This window comes from Monopterus albus, unplaced genomic scaffold (genome assembly GCF_001952655.1).
Source record: "Monopterus albus unplaced genomic scaffold, M_albus_1.0 scaffold227.1, whole genome shotgun sequence".
In the NCBI taxonomy this organism is placed as follows: domain Eukaryota; kingdom Metazoa; phylum Chordata; class Actinopteri; order Synbranchiformes; family Synbranchidae; genus Monopterus; species Monopterus albus.
The window spans coordinates 444,118-460,383 of NW_018128107.1; the positions used below are offsets into that span (position 1 = coordinate 444,118).

The window sequence follows — 16,266 nt, forward strand, 5'->3', positions numbered from 1 at the left end:
CGTGGGGGGCTGGGGGTGGGGGGGTGGGGGTACACACCCTGGACAGGTCGCCAGTCTATCAAAGGGCAGACGCACAGAGACAGACATTGTTCATTGAAGATCTCTTTATGTCTAAGTCACTGAAAACATGGTCTACAGACTTAAATGAGATACTGTGTGAAAGCACATCAGCACATTCAGCTGGTTTTCTTAACTTGTCTCCATGTGATATTGAAATAAACTATACTAAATAAAACATGTTCACTCTATTCACCAATGAATAGACAGACTTAGAGGGTTAATACTTTATTACAAAATCAAAGTATAAATGAGATGTGTTAAGATGACTTTATTACTCATAATAAACTGGTGAGTCATGCTTCCATGATGTCTTATCAAATTATCACTGCATTAGTTGTAGCAGCTCTGTCTCCACTTTAGAAACGGATTTAGTGTTTCATGGTGAATAGTTATTGCGATTCTGTGGTGAAAGTGGTAAAGGCTATGGCAGTAGGCCACAGATGGCTAAGTGTAAGGGTAACACAGCATCAGTGCATCTGCAGGCCAGGATACATTACCTCTGAGTAAGCAAAACATCTTCTCAGACACTTAAGAGAATCAAAATGATGCTAGTGGAGAAATGAGATTGTTACTGTAGCAGAGGAAGTGGATACATTGAAAGGAAAAGATATACTGGTGCAACAACAGAGTATAATGAAGTTAGAATATTATTTTCATTGCAGATAAAGCAGCTGTTTTTTATGATTTGGTTAATTGTGTGGTTTTAAAATCACTTTTTTCCAATCAACATATCCTAAAGCCCCAAATTACGTCTTCATTTTGTCCGACCAGCAGACTAACATGCAAACATTCAGTTTACTTTCATTTAAAACAAAGAAACTCAGCAAATGCTCATATTTGCTGAAATTAGAACATTTTCACATTTTTGCTTAAAAGGGACATGGGTATTCATTTTCTGCCAATAGACTTATCGTCTGTTATTAAGAGCAGATTTAATGCTTAATTATATAAGTGTATCAGCTAAGATGCTGTGGTTTCGCCAGCAGCAGGCGAGCAGGGCTCCACATGTCAGTTTAGGCAGTTAGGAGAAGCAGTGGTCCATGAGGTGCACTTCAATTAAATCACTGGCTGGAGGATGCAGGAATAATGCTGAGCCGTGGATGTCTGGCCCCACTTCAGCTTATCTTTCACCACATCCTTTTACAGCCACACCCTCGGCAATAGACGAACACACAGCCAGAGCAGTGAGCAAGCCAAGAAACAGACAAATATTAGCTTGCGTTTGCTTTGAGACACAGGTTTCCCAGTGCAGACTGGACATGTTAAAGTCCATGTCAGTACAACATGCATCTGACTGGCTTTTCTGAACATTCTGCCATCCTGCATACATAATGTAATAGCTTATCACACAAGGCAAGGCAGAGTCCTGCAAGGGTCCAATTTTAAAAGCACTCACCAGCAAGGCTCCGTATTGGACCTGACCCATTACCTGGAGTTATTTCTAAATGAAATCCAGATCTGACCCAATTAAAATAGACTTTAAGTTACACAGTCACTTACTTTAAAGTGCTTGAGAGTTGTGTTCTTGGAAAAGTATCTGCCGATGGGCGTAGCACCTGAGGCAGGGGTTTTGTTAATCAAGTAGCTGCAGGAGTGCCACATTCAGTTAAGCTTGTTGCGATGAAACATAAGAGTGGGGGATATACATATAATACAATATGGTGATATAGACACATTTTATGCAACATCTCTGGTTTTGTCAAGACATGGGTAATGTTGCAGCACTAGATTTTCATATGGTGTTTGTCTTAAAGCACTTTAATTTGTCAGGTGTTTGAACTGCTGAATTAAAAATAAAAATCCCTCTCTTTATCGGATCAGTTAGCAATTTCTTACCAATATGAAGGATTTAACCCATATCACCCAACCTGATGAAATATTTCATGTCTGGAGTGAATTTCAGATAGTTGCAAGACAGAAGAAAATGGCTTTTAATCCCAGAATCCAGGTTGTTGTAGTGCAGCAGACTCTTGTAGCTGTGTGACACTCTGCTTAACAAAACGTTTAAAGGCAACACCCTCGATTCTTGAGATCATGTGTAGATCCTAGGTACCGTACAAGTACCAAGGATTCCCTCAGTTGTGTCTTTACCTTGTGTCTTAGATGTGAGGCTAAAGATACAGGGGAAAATGCCAGGAGAGAAAATTCAAGGAGACATGATAAATTCTTTCTTCCAATCACCGACTGGATTTCTGATAAGATGGTGTTGGTCCATAAAAGACATCTGCAAGGGAGGCCCTCATGTACCCTCGCTCACGGCTCCTCCAGCAGCCTCCTTGCTCCTTGACCCTCTCCCCCGAGAGTATCGTTTATAAGAGTTTTGGGAAGGCCTCGATCCCTGCTCTGGGTCAAGTGAGTATCGAGGACCAAGATACAGCTATTTAAGAGATATGAGATGCAGCCCAGGAGAAATCGTCCCCCTTGTACAGAGCAGCACTGCTAATTGTCAAGTCAGTGAAAAGTGAAATCTAAAAATGGCTTCATGAGCTGTCACCAAAAGGATTCCACATTGTTTATATAAACCACAGCAAAGAGCTGTCATAACTTGTATTAGAGTACTTGTAATTATGTTTAACATCAAGGTAGTCAGCATTTAGTTCATTTAGCACACACTAGTGACAGTGCTGTTTTCTACTCCCCATCTGCACAGTGCTGCTACAAGTGACAGAAAAGCTGGTCTAAAACACAGTGTTTACTGCAATGAGTTATTTTTCATTAGATGAAGCTATTCCACATCTTCTACACAGACATTTATTTACCTGGGATTCACAAAAGCCACACAGCTTTCTGTTTAATGTCACTGAGCATTACATAAATGCACGAAAGCCTTGGGAAATAACAAAGGAAACAGAAGATAAAAAGAACCGTTCTAATTAGCGACAACTCCGTTCTCCAATCATTGACAGCTCCTTCGTGGACGGTAATGACTTTGCCCCTGACCTCTTGCTCTGCAGCTGCTAACAAACCCAACTAACACTGAACACAATACGACAACATCGTCATGATTTTCAGAAGGTTGTCTGGTATGACAGTAACAGTTCTCAGCATGTGGCCAGCACATCGAGCTAATTGATCCCAGTGGGTTTGATGCAGTCAGTGTGGGTATGTAGGAGATCATAGTTTAAGTGGTCACTATATTTCTCTGTATAAAAACTGTATGGCCCGACTCTTGATCTGACTTTCAATCGATGGCTTTTTTATTTTGACTGTATTAGTGATACAGGACACTCCTGACAGGCTCTGTAACAAGAGCACGAATTTTGCTTTTGTTTTACAAGTTTTTTGAAGCCCAGATAACATCACCAGAAGTAAAACGCTATTGTTAGGCTATAAACCAACTACACCACGGTCCCCTGGCTTCCAACTTGTAATTTGATTTCTAGTGCTTACCTCTTCTACAAAATCCTTGCCTCACTGCGTGACCTGATCCAGCTAGTGATCATAGTGTCATTTAATTAGAAGAGTTTGCAAGTGCACCAGTTTAGAAATAACGAGGCTGTGAAGGCGGACTAGCGAGTACATTAGTCCTCTGTGTTACAGACGGCCTCTGTAGTCTGTCTCATTTAGCCATTTGTTAGCAACTGCCTTTTCTAAGGCACAGAAAAGCATTCAAACTCACAAGAGGGGCAGTAACTGACGTATTTTATGCTGAGGAACAAAACATGAAGATGTACTGGCCTTGTATTAACCACAGGCCTTATTTTAGGCATCTAATCAAAAACCCATTCAAAAAACCTATTGACGTCAGGGTGAGGGAACTGAAAGTGCAAAGATGCCAGGTTTTAGGATTGTAAATGTCCTTAAAGTCAAACACTGAGCAGGACCAAAAAAAAAAGCAAACTTACAATTTATGTCCACATCATGGCTATAACCTTTAATGTCAGATTAGATTAATATCAGATTAGAAAGTAGATAATGCTTCATTTTAAAGGGTCACGGACCAAATCAATGGATGCTACAGCAGTAGGTTGATTTACAAGCTCATATCAGCAAAAAATGTTTGCATTTTGTTGATGAGAATATTTTAATCTGTTGTTTTCTTGCAGAGACTATCCTTAGTTCACGCTGTTTTAGTAGGACAGCTAACTAGCAGGATATTTAAATAAGATTGTCAGTCTCGTCTCATTTAAATACAAAGCCTTTTTTTTTTTCCTCTGTTCCTGATGCATGTGAAGCACAGTGAGAGAGAAAACCACTCTATCCCCCTTTAATTAGTGGTTCCTCAGCTTCACATTTACTCAGTCAGACGTCTCCATTTTCATCCAGCACAGCAATCACCTTGTGGTAAAATGTGGCACACATAATGCACGTTATTATCCATAGGAGACAATTAAATCTGCTGTTGTTTGTAGAAGGTTACAGCTCCAGCTCTAAAGCAGGCCCTGGTGTGTGCGTTCCTGTCATCAGCTGCTGAATATTGAGAGGTTTACCAAATTACCAAAAGTATTCACAATTACTTTTTTTTTTTAAATCTTTTTATCTCCTCTTCTAATGAGGACATTGCTGTAAAATGAGCAGTGAGTGTGTCATTTCTGCAGTCTGGGGCATCAGATGATGTACTGCTAAATTTGGGTTTTGCTGAGCCGTGCAGATTTTTAGCTTAGATTCCTGTTACTGAATATCTGTCAGGATAATGTATAATCTATGTCATAGTAACCTATGTTAAATGTATTGTTGAAACGTTAAAGTTACATAAATGCCTTTTACAAAACACTTTGTGCCACAGTGGATCAGGCTGACAGGCTGATCATGGTCCATGCCATGAATCTGCTTTGTTTAGCTGCTCTTTCAAAGACATTTGAAAGGCAATGGCCTTTGTCTCCTAATGAACTTGTGTGAATGAGTCTGTGCTTAATATTCTGCGTCTAGTTTAAGCCGGCCCCACACTGCAGGATAATTAGTCTGATTTTGGGCCCATTTTGTCTTTACTGACAGTCATGGGGGGTGTTCCCCCACGTGAGTTCACTTGGAAGCAATTCTCAGGCCAAATGATCCTCTAGTGTGAGATGTTGAATGACCTAGTCGTTATGCCTCCCACGGGATCGAAGGGCCCCTGATCTTGAATTGTAAGTATCCAGTAGTGTGGGGGCAACAGCGATTGAATCCTGACCAGACACCTGCAACAGCCAATGACAGTGAGCTGGCCATCACAACTGAGATCCCTGGTCCCTGGAATCGGTGTCTCTGACACTGATTGTGTGGTCCTGCCTTTTGACTGAATCTGTTAAAGCTGTCGGTATGTCTGTGGTCTCTGATGTTTTAAAAATTGGTTAAGATCATAAAATCCTCTAGTGTGCCCTCAGTCTGAGACAGGAGGCTGTGGCTCGGGAGGCGGAGCAGGTCGTCCACCAATCAGAGGTTAGCAGTTTGATCCCCAGCTGCCCCGGTCCACATGGGATTTTCCATTATAGGAACTCACCGAAACGTGTCATGCCGAAATACTCTCGTCACGGGTTCTGCATTTATTGCCACTACAGTGCGCCTGCTTAGGCGGTGCGTTATGGGAGCTAAATTTTAGCACCCCTCATTAGGTAGTACTAAAATCAAGTACCATGAATGCAAGGGGAAGAGGGTGCGTGCACACCCTGCAGTTGCAGGGCAGTGATTGGTTGAATGCCCACATCTTCACACCTCAAGCATTAGCATTACAAGCACCATGTGTAAACACCCAGCTGACTGCATGTGAGAGGGGAACAGCCCTGTTTTAATTTACTTTTGTTTAGTTTAGTTTTATAAAGCTCTTTGTTAGCATGAGTCTTTAAAAAGTGCGAAATAAACACGGTTTGATTTATTTGATTATAAAAAATATTTAATGATGGATTATTTGACTAATCATTGCAAAAAACTCCATTATATATTTGAAATGTGTCAAATGCTTTTTGGGGGGGGGTCTGACCTGCCAGTTCTGATTGTGGCCAACTCCAGCTTTCTTTCTAAGAACTGTAATTGACAGCATACTTGTAGTTCTCCTATTATAAACAGATGCAACATGTAATAGAAACAAGAATGTCTATTACATCAGTCTTACTGAGCATGCAGTTCTTTTTGAAGGGTGTGTAGTTTGTATTTGCTGTGTTTTACCACAGGTTTGATAAACTGTACATATACATGCATTTCATGTGTAGCCAGCAACTCCCTCATTGTGTACTATTTGTTGGAGATTTGGACATAGTTTGCCCTTCTCCAAGGTGCTTCTGTAGGCTCCTCTGTGCACTCTTTGCTCACCAAGTGATTCCAGTGCACAGGTAAATATGCATCTGGTACAGACATGAGCGCAATTCTTGCTTGAGGTGCATACGAGATGCTACATGCTGCACATGCTACGCTTTTGGTCTGCCCATGTTCGACGTGGACTGTCTTGCTTCTAAATCTGATCGGCACAAAATCGGAAATCTCAGAGTGACCAGCTGGTCACCTGTCAAGGCCGATCATGCTGAAAACCAGCCATTTCTGATTCGTTTTTTAGCCTTAGACAGAAACTGTCTATAGAGAATCAAAGGAATCATCTTGACAGTAAACTAACATTTCCTCTCTTCTTCCCTCCAGTGATCCTGTTCTGCATGGCGGCCCTGATCTTCCCCATAGGCTTCTATATCAACGAGGTGGGAGGCCAGCCGTACAAGCTACCGAACAATACAGTGGTCGGCTCCTCGTACGTGTTGTTTGTTCTCTCTATCTTCTTCACCATAGTGGGACTGCTGTTTGCAGGCAAAGTTTGCCTCCCAGGCTGAGGACTCGACTGTGGCTGCCTCTGAACTGAAACAAGAGGCTTCTGAAGATTTTATGGGATTTACAAAACACACACAGACTGAAAATCAAATACAACAAACTCTGGCCAGAAGTCTCAAAAAGGGAAGTGTCTTATGTGTCAAGGGACCGCAGCACCATGGAGTATCTAACTACTAAAAGATGCAAACGAACAAAACACTAAAGGGGGACGTTGGCATGAAGGGGAGGAGGAGTGTGAGGGAAGGCAGCTCAGGCTGAGCCGTTGATTTAAGATATGGTCGACTGTCTGTTGTTCTGATGGAAAGGGTGCTTAATGTGCCTCTGTCATGGCAACTGTGGCCAAAGTGCTGGCACACATTTCTTGAGGACCAATATAGCCACTCCTCGACTTGACCTCCGGCCGCCCGCTCCGTTGCCCTCAGCACACGTCTGTGCCGTCACAACTGCTCCTGATGCTATTTTTGGCTTCTCTTAGCTATTTCAGTTGTGTGTTTTTTTTCGTTGTTGTACATTTTGTATTCTTATTTTTTTCTTGCGCCTCCCGCTGCCCTTCCACTGAAGTAGTCTGAGTGTAATTGAGGTTCCCTGAACTGAACCCTTGAGGGATATTGAGGGGATTGTGCCAGCTTGGCATTAGAGCAGGGTCTGTTCTCACCCATTACATCACACAGCCCCAGGTGTGTGGTAGTGGAGAGCAGCTGTGATTCCAGCTGTCTAGGCCCACACACAGGCTGCTGTGGATGAGAGGGAGGCGCAGGTGTGCCGCCTTTTTGTCTCCAACCAGCTCCAGCTTAGGAGCAGGTAGCAACAAGTGGTGACCTCCATGGGCAGAGGAATGGGAGGTTAAGTACCATAAAGGAGAATGCCACTCAATGTAAGACCTTGCATAATGTTATTTATATGGACAGCAATAAAACATCTAAATGTAGATAGATGTTTTGCTAAGCTAAACCGATGACACTAATGCACATCTTTTGCCAGTGACTAGACGACTGTGAATAAGACAGAGTAATCATCTGAACATAAATACTGTACACCACTTGTATTTGTAGTAATAATCTTAATCCTGTTCCGTGTATCCACAAGCACAGTGACCTTTTCAAAGTATTTTTCAAAGATGTACATCTTTGTGGTGTTACATTTTGAAGGGTTAAGATGAACTCGTTTATCGCTACTTATAGCAAACAGTATTGACTTTAATAAATAGAAGATGAAGTGTTAACCTAAGATGTGAAAATAACATGTGAATGCTAAAATATTGGTGGTATTCTCCTTTAATGTTGCATAGGAAAGAAGTGATCCAGGAGCATTTTTTTTTCTTGTTTTGTACAGCAGTGAAGGCACTGGGACTGCAGGTCAGGTCCATGCATGGGGCTGTGCCTCAGTGTGCTGCTCCAGAGGTCTGTGAATAAAACACACACACACACACACACACACACTGGATCCAGAAAATGTCATTTTTACTTAAAGAACCTCTAAAACTAGTAATTATTAATTGCAGATTTTTTTTCTTGATAACTACTCTGATTGAACTCTCAAAAAGTGACCAGCTGCCAATTACAAGTTTTTAAAGGCCAAGGTGATGTCTTCACAAAAGCAGTGAGAACATGCACACAACCAGATGCAGGCCAGTACAAGTATCAGTGCAAGTGCAGTAAAATATAAACATGGCACAACTCCTGTCGAGTACAGCGCATTGAACCAGCAGGCATTTGTGGCCGTCTCGCTGACAAAAGAGAAAACTGAGTAAAACCAAGTTATGGAGCCAAAGTTATTGTACTTTGGAGGCTTTGTAGGATGTTAGTAGGAAATATACTGTTGCCATGTTTACATTTTTGGCTCACTGGCAGTATTTGAGCATATGCAGTATTAGCTATTGTCAGTTGCTGTTTGAAGTGTATCAGTGGATGTAGACCATCTCTGGGTTACTCATGTACCGAAGAAAACCTCAAACTGTCAGGCCGCTCCTGGAAGGCCTCCCTCCCAGCGTGAGAGTGTCTGACTTTATACAAAACACCAAATTCAGTCAAACAAATTTTTCATAAAACACTGAAATCTTTCCATTTCTGAACAATGAGTTTGATTTCTCCTTAAATAGTACATGTCCTTCACACAGCCGTCACTCACGAGACCAATTCGTAACCCACAGATTTACAGTTTAATGTTATGTAAAAGACAGAGACAAGCTGCAAATGCAGCAGTTTGGAAGATGAAAACAGTGAGCGTTTATCACATCTGCCTACAAAATCGATTAAGTTATTAATCCTTTATTGAAACAGTTAATTTTCTTGAGCTGTTCCACATATACATGCAAAAAAACAGACACATACAGTCAGGTCCATAAATATTGGGACATCGACACAATTCTAACATTTTTGGCTCTATACACCACCGTGGCGTGGCGTTCCAAACAGTTGTTTTGGCCACGCCTAATGTTTTTGCTATCTCTCTGATGGGTTTGTTTTGTTTTTTTTCAGCCTAATGATGGCTTGCTTCACTGATAGTGACAGCTCTTTGGATCTCATCTTGAGAGTTGACAGCAACAGATTCCAAATGCAAATAGCACACTTGAAATGAACTCTGGACCTTTTATCTGTTCATTGTAATCGGGATGAGGGAATAACACACACCTGGCCATGGAACAGCTGAGAAGCCAATTGTTCCATTACTTTTGGTCCCTTAACAAGTGGGAGGCACATATGCAAACTGTTGTAATTCCTACACCGTTCACCTGATTTGGATGTAAATACCCTCAAATTAAAGCTGACAGTCTGCAGTTAAAGCACATTTGTTCGTTTCATTTCAAATCCATTGTGGTGGTGTATAGAGCCAAAAATGTTAGAATTGTGTCGATGTCCCAATATTTATGGGCCTGACTGTAGGTTTGTTCATGTTTACACTGGTAACAGTTAGGGGAGCATACAGTCTACTGACATTCATAACTCTCCTGAAAAGTGTGTGTGAGTGTGTGTGTGTGTTGAATCAGTCACGGAGCTGAGTCGCCAAGTCTTAGTTTTGTTTTGTAATTCTGTTTCCTGCTCCGCTTTTCTTACCCTCGGTCTGATGATGTTAACTGCTAAACTATACGCTCTGCAGTGCCCTGTCTTGGTTGGTTCAGTATTGTGCCATGACCTGTTTTTGTTTAAAAGTGTACAGACATAAAAGGCAGGATTTCTGTGTTAGGAAGCACTGTGCATTCAACAGTATAGGTAACAGAAATAGAAGCACTACAGATGTGTAAAAAAAAAGAGAACTTCTTACCTCATTGTTTTTGTTTCTGCTATTATTTTCTAATGGTGGCAGTGCGTGCCCTCTGATTTGTCTCTTGCCTTGATCGGATGTCTACACGTATGATCATAGGAAATTATTTATCACTGAATAAAGAGAGGAAAAATGGATGTTTTTGACTCTGACACGTTTTTATGCCTTATTGAGCCGGTGTAAATCTCATCGGTCAAGTAATCTAATGGGAATTGATTGGAAATCCAGATGCGGTTTCCCTTTAGACACCATTTTGAAGAATGCATTGTTAGCTCACTAGTGACAAGTCACCGTGATCTGTTTTTCATATCGTTTTCATGCTCTTGAGTTTGCACAGTAAATGTTTCCCTTTCAGAATATCTTTAAGCATGGTTTCAAAGACAAAGTCAACAGAGGAACGTACGTGACCCCTGCAGCTTCGAGCTCATCATCACACTGATATTAAGACAAGTTGGAGGTAAGAGTTGTTTTGTGGCTTTATGAACAAAAAGCTTTTTCAGAGGATGTGCACTAGTTGCCCCCTTTGTGTTTACATTACCACACTGCCAACAGGATTTCATTATTTAAAAAAAAAAGTCCTTAACCTTCAAAAGGTCAGGTTTTCAGGATGTTAAACTGGTTTCCAACTAAGTTTTGAACGGGCTTTATAAGAATACTTTAACATTATGGGAAATACTCTTGTTCATTTTGTTGTGTTATTTATAATACCACAAAAATTGGTTCTGAAATGCCCATCTCGCAGCAGTTTATAAAATTTGTGGCTCAGAATAGGTTTCAAAATGTGAATAGTTCGCATTGATTTCTAAATGCATTCACTTTACACAGCGTACAGGATGAGGTGGCAACAAACTCTGCATTTGAGACTAGAAATTAACTGCCTTCTTCTCAGGTGCATATCCCCTGTTAAATATAAAATGTGTACTTTTTACTCTTACCAATACAACCCGTGATATAATGTGTTAATTAATTAGCTTTATAGGTGCTGGTACTTAGTTTTCTGACTGAGCCAGACTAACCTTTCTCCTGTTTCCAGTCTTTGTGCTAAGCTATGCTACGTGTCCGCCAGCTGTAGCTTCAGCTTCATATTTGCCCTGCAGATATAAGAGTGGTATCAGTCTTCTTGTCTAACTATTAAGCAGAGAATAACAGTTCCCAAAATGTCAAACTATTTGTTTAAGACTCATGAAACCTGCTCAGTTCACAGAACAAATCTGCCACAAATAGGTCTTGTAATTCATGTTTGTCACGCATTCAGCTGGACCACCCAGTGTCATTTTGTTGTCATTTTTTCCATGTCGCTGTGCAGCTGAAGATGAGACAGTGCTACTCCTCTTAAGGCTGCACCTCCATTAGCCTCCGAGTGACCTACAGTTCGGATTTCTATTTAAGAGAGCAGTGTCTCAGCTTGGTGGATCCCATCAGTCCAACCATCGCTCTCTTCTCAGAATACAGCTGTGGGACTTTCGCAGACCTGAGTATATCTGTACAGAAATGTCATGGCAATCCATCCAGTAGTTTTTGAGCTATTTCAGGCTGCACCAAAGTGATGGACAGACTGATAACACCATGCACAAAGCCATGCTGCTGCCATGGTGAAACACAATATTCAACTACAAAAACCTGTGCTCAATTTTAAAATTTTATCTTAAAATCTCATCTTTCTTTCTTTTTCTTGAAAGACCTCTGTATAACGTTTTACCTGTTGAAAAGAGGAAATTGCTTTCAATTGAAGGACAAAAGACTTAAGCTGCATTAAGGTCATATCCTGCTATAGGATTAAACCCTGAGGAGCTCTGATGTCCTTTAAGTGTCTTTTTCCAAATAATACTTCAGAGGGTGTAGTGACAGTCTTTGCCTGCACTGCCTTTGAGCAGTCATCAGTAAAAGAACATCTGTAGGAATAGTTTGCACAAATTTTCAAGGCTTAATTTAAAAAATTAAGATACCCATTATTTGATCCTTGCAAAAGTCCCGTTTTCTATGAAATTTACATTCATCTTTAGTTTTTGTTGACTATTTTTGTTAAACCTCTGGCATTTTGTTTCTTAGCTTTGTACCATTTAAGGTTGTATACAGAGCTCTGCTGAGGGGAGTTATAAAGTTAACCAGGAGGCTTCCCAGGGGAGGCTACTAAACTTGATATACCAGTAGTCAGCTATTCCTGATCAGAGGCAGATGCTTAATAGTGAGTTATTATAGGACAGACTGACACTGACAGATCCCAGAACAGTTCTCTCAGACCAGATGAAGATGAAATTGTTACTGCCCCGTTATAACTAACCAGCCAGTCCACTGATAATATGGGAAGTCTAACATGCCTTTAAAGATAAAGCTGTGTTCCTGAGTTTTGTAAGTATGTTTAATGCAACATCATCAAGCAATGATCTCTTTCTAATTGTATGTACATGTCTGCCATCTGCTCAAGAGTACATGCAAGCCATAGCTGTTTCATATATTGCACACAACATACAGTCTATCCGAAATAGTGCACTTTAAATAATGGTCTCATTTTTGCAGAGACAATAAAAGGGTTTCCTCAGGAGATTCACTGGACCATTGGTTTTACTCACACACCACAGGAATGATAAACTGCCTTGAGCACTGCTTTTGTGCATCATTTTCAGCCCAGATCTTTAATACTCCACTTCATTATTAACAAATGTACCTACATAACATTACAAAAAAGGTTGCTGTCAGGCGTATGTTGTCATTTCATGTTTCACATTTCTGCTTGCTGATTCCCAAGTTGGAAACAATAAGATATTTAAAATTAATATTTAACATCTACCAGATAACTAATGTTATACAGTGTGCTGGATTCGCTCCTGCTCACTGCAGCACACACTGATAGGTGCATCAGCATGACATAAGTTGTGTGGGTGGAAGAAGCAGCTAGAAAATTCTCGGCGGATATGTTGCAGCAGCACATACACCTATTGTTTTGAAAATGAAATGTATAATGTGCGCACGGTGCTCCTTTCATGAACGTTGTGTTCTTGGGTTACAGTGCAGTGTCCTCCTGCCCGCAAGATAGATTATTATGTCAGCATGCTGCCAAGCGCAATAAAATGGAAATATGGCCGCCATCTGTTCATGAGAGGCTGCTCCAGCTCTCGTTACTCCACCTGAGAAGTTTGGCGTGATGATGACAGCATTATCTACTGTATATGGTTTCTTTTGCTAAATGTGTATTACCTTCTGAAAAAGCTTAAAATACAAAAACCCACTTTATGAGTCCTATGTTATTCTGCAGTTGTTAAAAAACAATTCTGGACTGTGGATAATGCATTTGAGAATGAGATGAGGCTTGTTAAAGAGCCTTTGGGACTTTTCACAGGAGATGTTTCAACAGTTGACATAGAAAATTCTTGGATGGGGTTAAATAATAAAATAAAGGACAGTTGAAATTATTTAGCAACTCTTTAAAGTGTTATGAGTGACACCTGTGCTTTTTTATTATAGGAAGCCAAATTGCTCCCTGTGAAAAAGGCCTAGTAGTAAAGGTGCAGCTTAGAGATGTTTTGCTGTTGCTAACTTTAGCTTCACTATCGATCAGTCAGCAGGTAGGAGATGGAGCCCAGCAGAGGCTGCAGAGACGTTTCCTTCCAGATCGTCAGCATTCATCACAGAGCAGGCCTGCTGCTGAGGCAAGGAAAACTGAAGCAAGACAAGTAAGTGCTGTTTGAGGAAGATGGGAGCTGTGCCTCTGAAAATGATCACAGCACTAAAAGAAAAGTCAACACATATATTAACTAGAGCTATGAATGCACTGAACTTTTTTTTTGTAAAATCCTGCTGACCTGGGAGAGTAGGGTAAATACAAGTCATAAATCATGGGAGATAGTTAACTTATAGTTTTTTTTTATATTTTTCTCAGCTCATGGCAGCATTTTAAACTCCCTGTTGTCAGGGTGATTTTAAAGCTGTGCTCATCCATGTTTTTATATTTACAAAGGATCAGTAAACTATGTGTGATGTGTAATGAGTCACTGATGGTGACAGACCCACAGACAATTATCATCTGACTCTACTGGACCCGCTGTTATTTTGGATGTTTTAATCTCTTTCAGCATATTGTTTTGGTCCTCACACCTATCATCTCACCGCTCCCAGTAACTTATTTTCAGCTGTGGCAAGCAGCAAGATTTCATAAAAATTAGCTTGAAAAGCTAACTGTAGCTGACTTGTCATATTGGAGCATTTAGCAACTAAGTAACTAACTAACTAACTAACTAACTAACTTGAAGCTTCCAGGTTCAAGCCCCGGCCAAACCAAGGTAATAGGTGAGTGAATATTGGACTTAAATGTACCAAGTGGTCAGAAACAGGACTCCACATGAACAATAATATTGCTTCATAACTTTTAAATGTTAAATAGGCAGTTACTAGCACCATAGCCAGAACATAACACAATATCTTGTACTGCTTACAGGAGGAACAGTGGCACATTGGTTAGTGTTGTCACCTCACAGCAAGAAGCTTCCAGGTTCAAGCCCCGGCCGACCCGGTGTCTTTCTGTGCGGAGTTTGCATGTTCTCCCTGTGCTTGCATGGGTTCTCTCTGGCTTCCTCGTACAGTCCAAAGGCATGCAGCTTAGGTTTTCCTCATACAGTCCAAAGGCATGCAGCTTAGATTTACTGGTGACTTTAAATTGCCCCCAGGAGTGAGTCTAAGTGTGTGGGGTTAGTGATGGACTGGTGACTTGTCCAGGGTGTATCCTGCCTCTTGCCCACTTTCAGCTGGGATTGGTGACCCTATTCAGGAATAAGCAGTACAGATAATGGATGGATGAATCTCACTGTGTACAACATTTTTGCACTGTCCTCACATGGTCAACAAATCTGTTATTGCTGCTTTAATTTGACACTCCCAGTCTTGCTCTGCAGCTTGCCTCCTGTTCATCAGCCACGTGTCTTCTCTCTCTCTCCCTCCATGTTGTTCTCATGGTCAGGACATTTGCAGGCCAACAGCTGAACTTCATGCTCTGCCACTATGCATCTCTGACAGCAACAGAAGGCTGCATATATAAACACAAACATGTTGCCACCACACAATCAGCACTGGCATGCAAAGGACATCTGCTGTCACTTAGGTGTACCCGAGTATACAAACAGATGCTGCTGCTACACGCACACGCACACACACACACACACACACACACACACACACACACGTATGTCTTCTGGCATACAGCTAACAGAGGATACAAAGGATACCTGCGACTGAAGTGTTTGTGCAGTGTCATGTTTTCTGACTTCTCATCTGACTGTTTACAGCACTATGCAAGATGAAATTGCATCACACCTTCAGTTTATTTAAAAAAATTTCTTCTGTGCTACTGTGGTGCTGACTCACTGAGCAGCAGTTGGAAAGTAACTAAGTATATTTACTCAAGTACTGTCCTTAAGTACAATTTTGAGGTATCTGTACTTACTTAAGTACTTTGTCTGTGCTACTTCGTACTTCGACTTCACAACATTTTAGAAGCAGCTACTGTACTTTTTGCTCCACTACATTTATTTTAGTTTAGCTACTAGTTACTTTTCAGAACCAGATTAATACAAAAAATACAGTATAATCATCAAGCTTTATTACTCTGGTGGAAAATTCACAGGTTTCCCAGCAGTAATTCAAATTATAAGCTTAAATGCTAGTTAAAACTAGCTTCCTCTAGCAGCTGCAGCATTAAATGTACTGAACATAATACATCAATAATTATAATCAAATCATATGATATACATTAATGTGAAATGTGCCATTCTGGTTAATGAGTACTTTTACTTTTAGTTTTTTAAATATACTTTGATACTAATACTTTTGTACTTTCACTTAACTAACATTTTGAGGGCAGGACTTTTACTTGTAACAGAGTACTTTTACACTGTGGTATTGTTATTTTTATTTTAGTAAGGAATCTGAGTGCTTCTTTCAACCCTGCTGAGTAGAATACACATGAAGTTCCCAAAGCTCTTTAAATATTCTGTTTAGTGGAAGATAAAAACTCTGTAGACTGAACACTGTGGGAAATCCTCCTATTACTCTCCTGCTTTTTGTTTTTATATCCAGGGTTTTACTTAAGATGAGTCTAATTGGGCAAATCCCAAAAGTGCAGTAGACCTCCATCAATCACCCCCCCAAGACATTACTGCTGACACATATCCCTTCCCACTTATTCATCAGACTACCTTGTGGTATCCTGACGAGCTGCTCCCCCAT

The 16,266-nt window shown here is 40.7% G+C and overlaps 1 protein-coding gene across 1 annotated transcript in view; it reads left to right on the forward strand.

Moving 5' to 3' along the window:
* mosmoa (modulator of smoothened a) overlaps positions 1 to 9,166 on the forward strand; it is a 32,446-nt gene extending 23,280 nt beyond the window's left edge. The window contains exon 3 of the mRNA XM_020619853.1: positions 6,607 to 9,166. Within this exon, the coding sequence (XP_020475509.1) occupies positions 6,607 to 6,791 (185 nt within the window). The 3' untranslated portion in view covers positions 6,792 to 9,166. The remainder of the gene's footprint in view (positions 1 to 6,606) is intronic.
* The last annotated feature ends 7,100 nt before the right edge of the window (positions 9,167 to 16,266 follow it).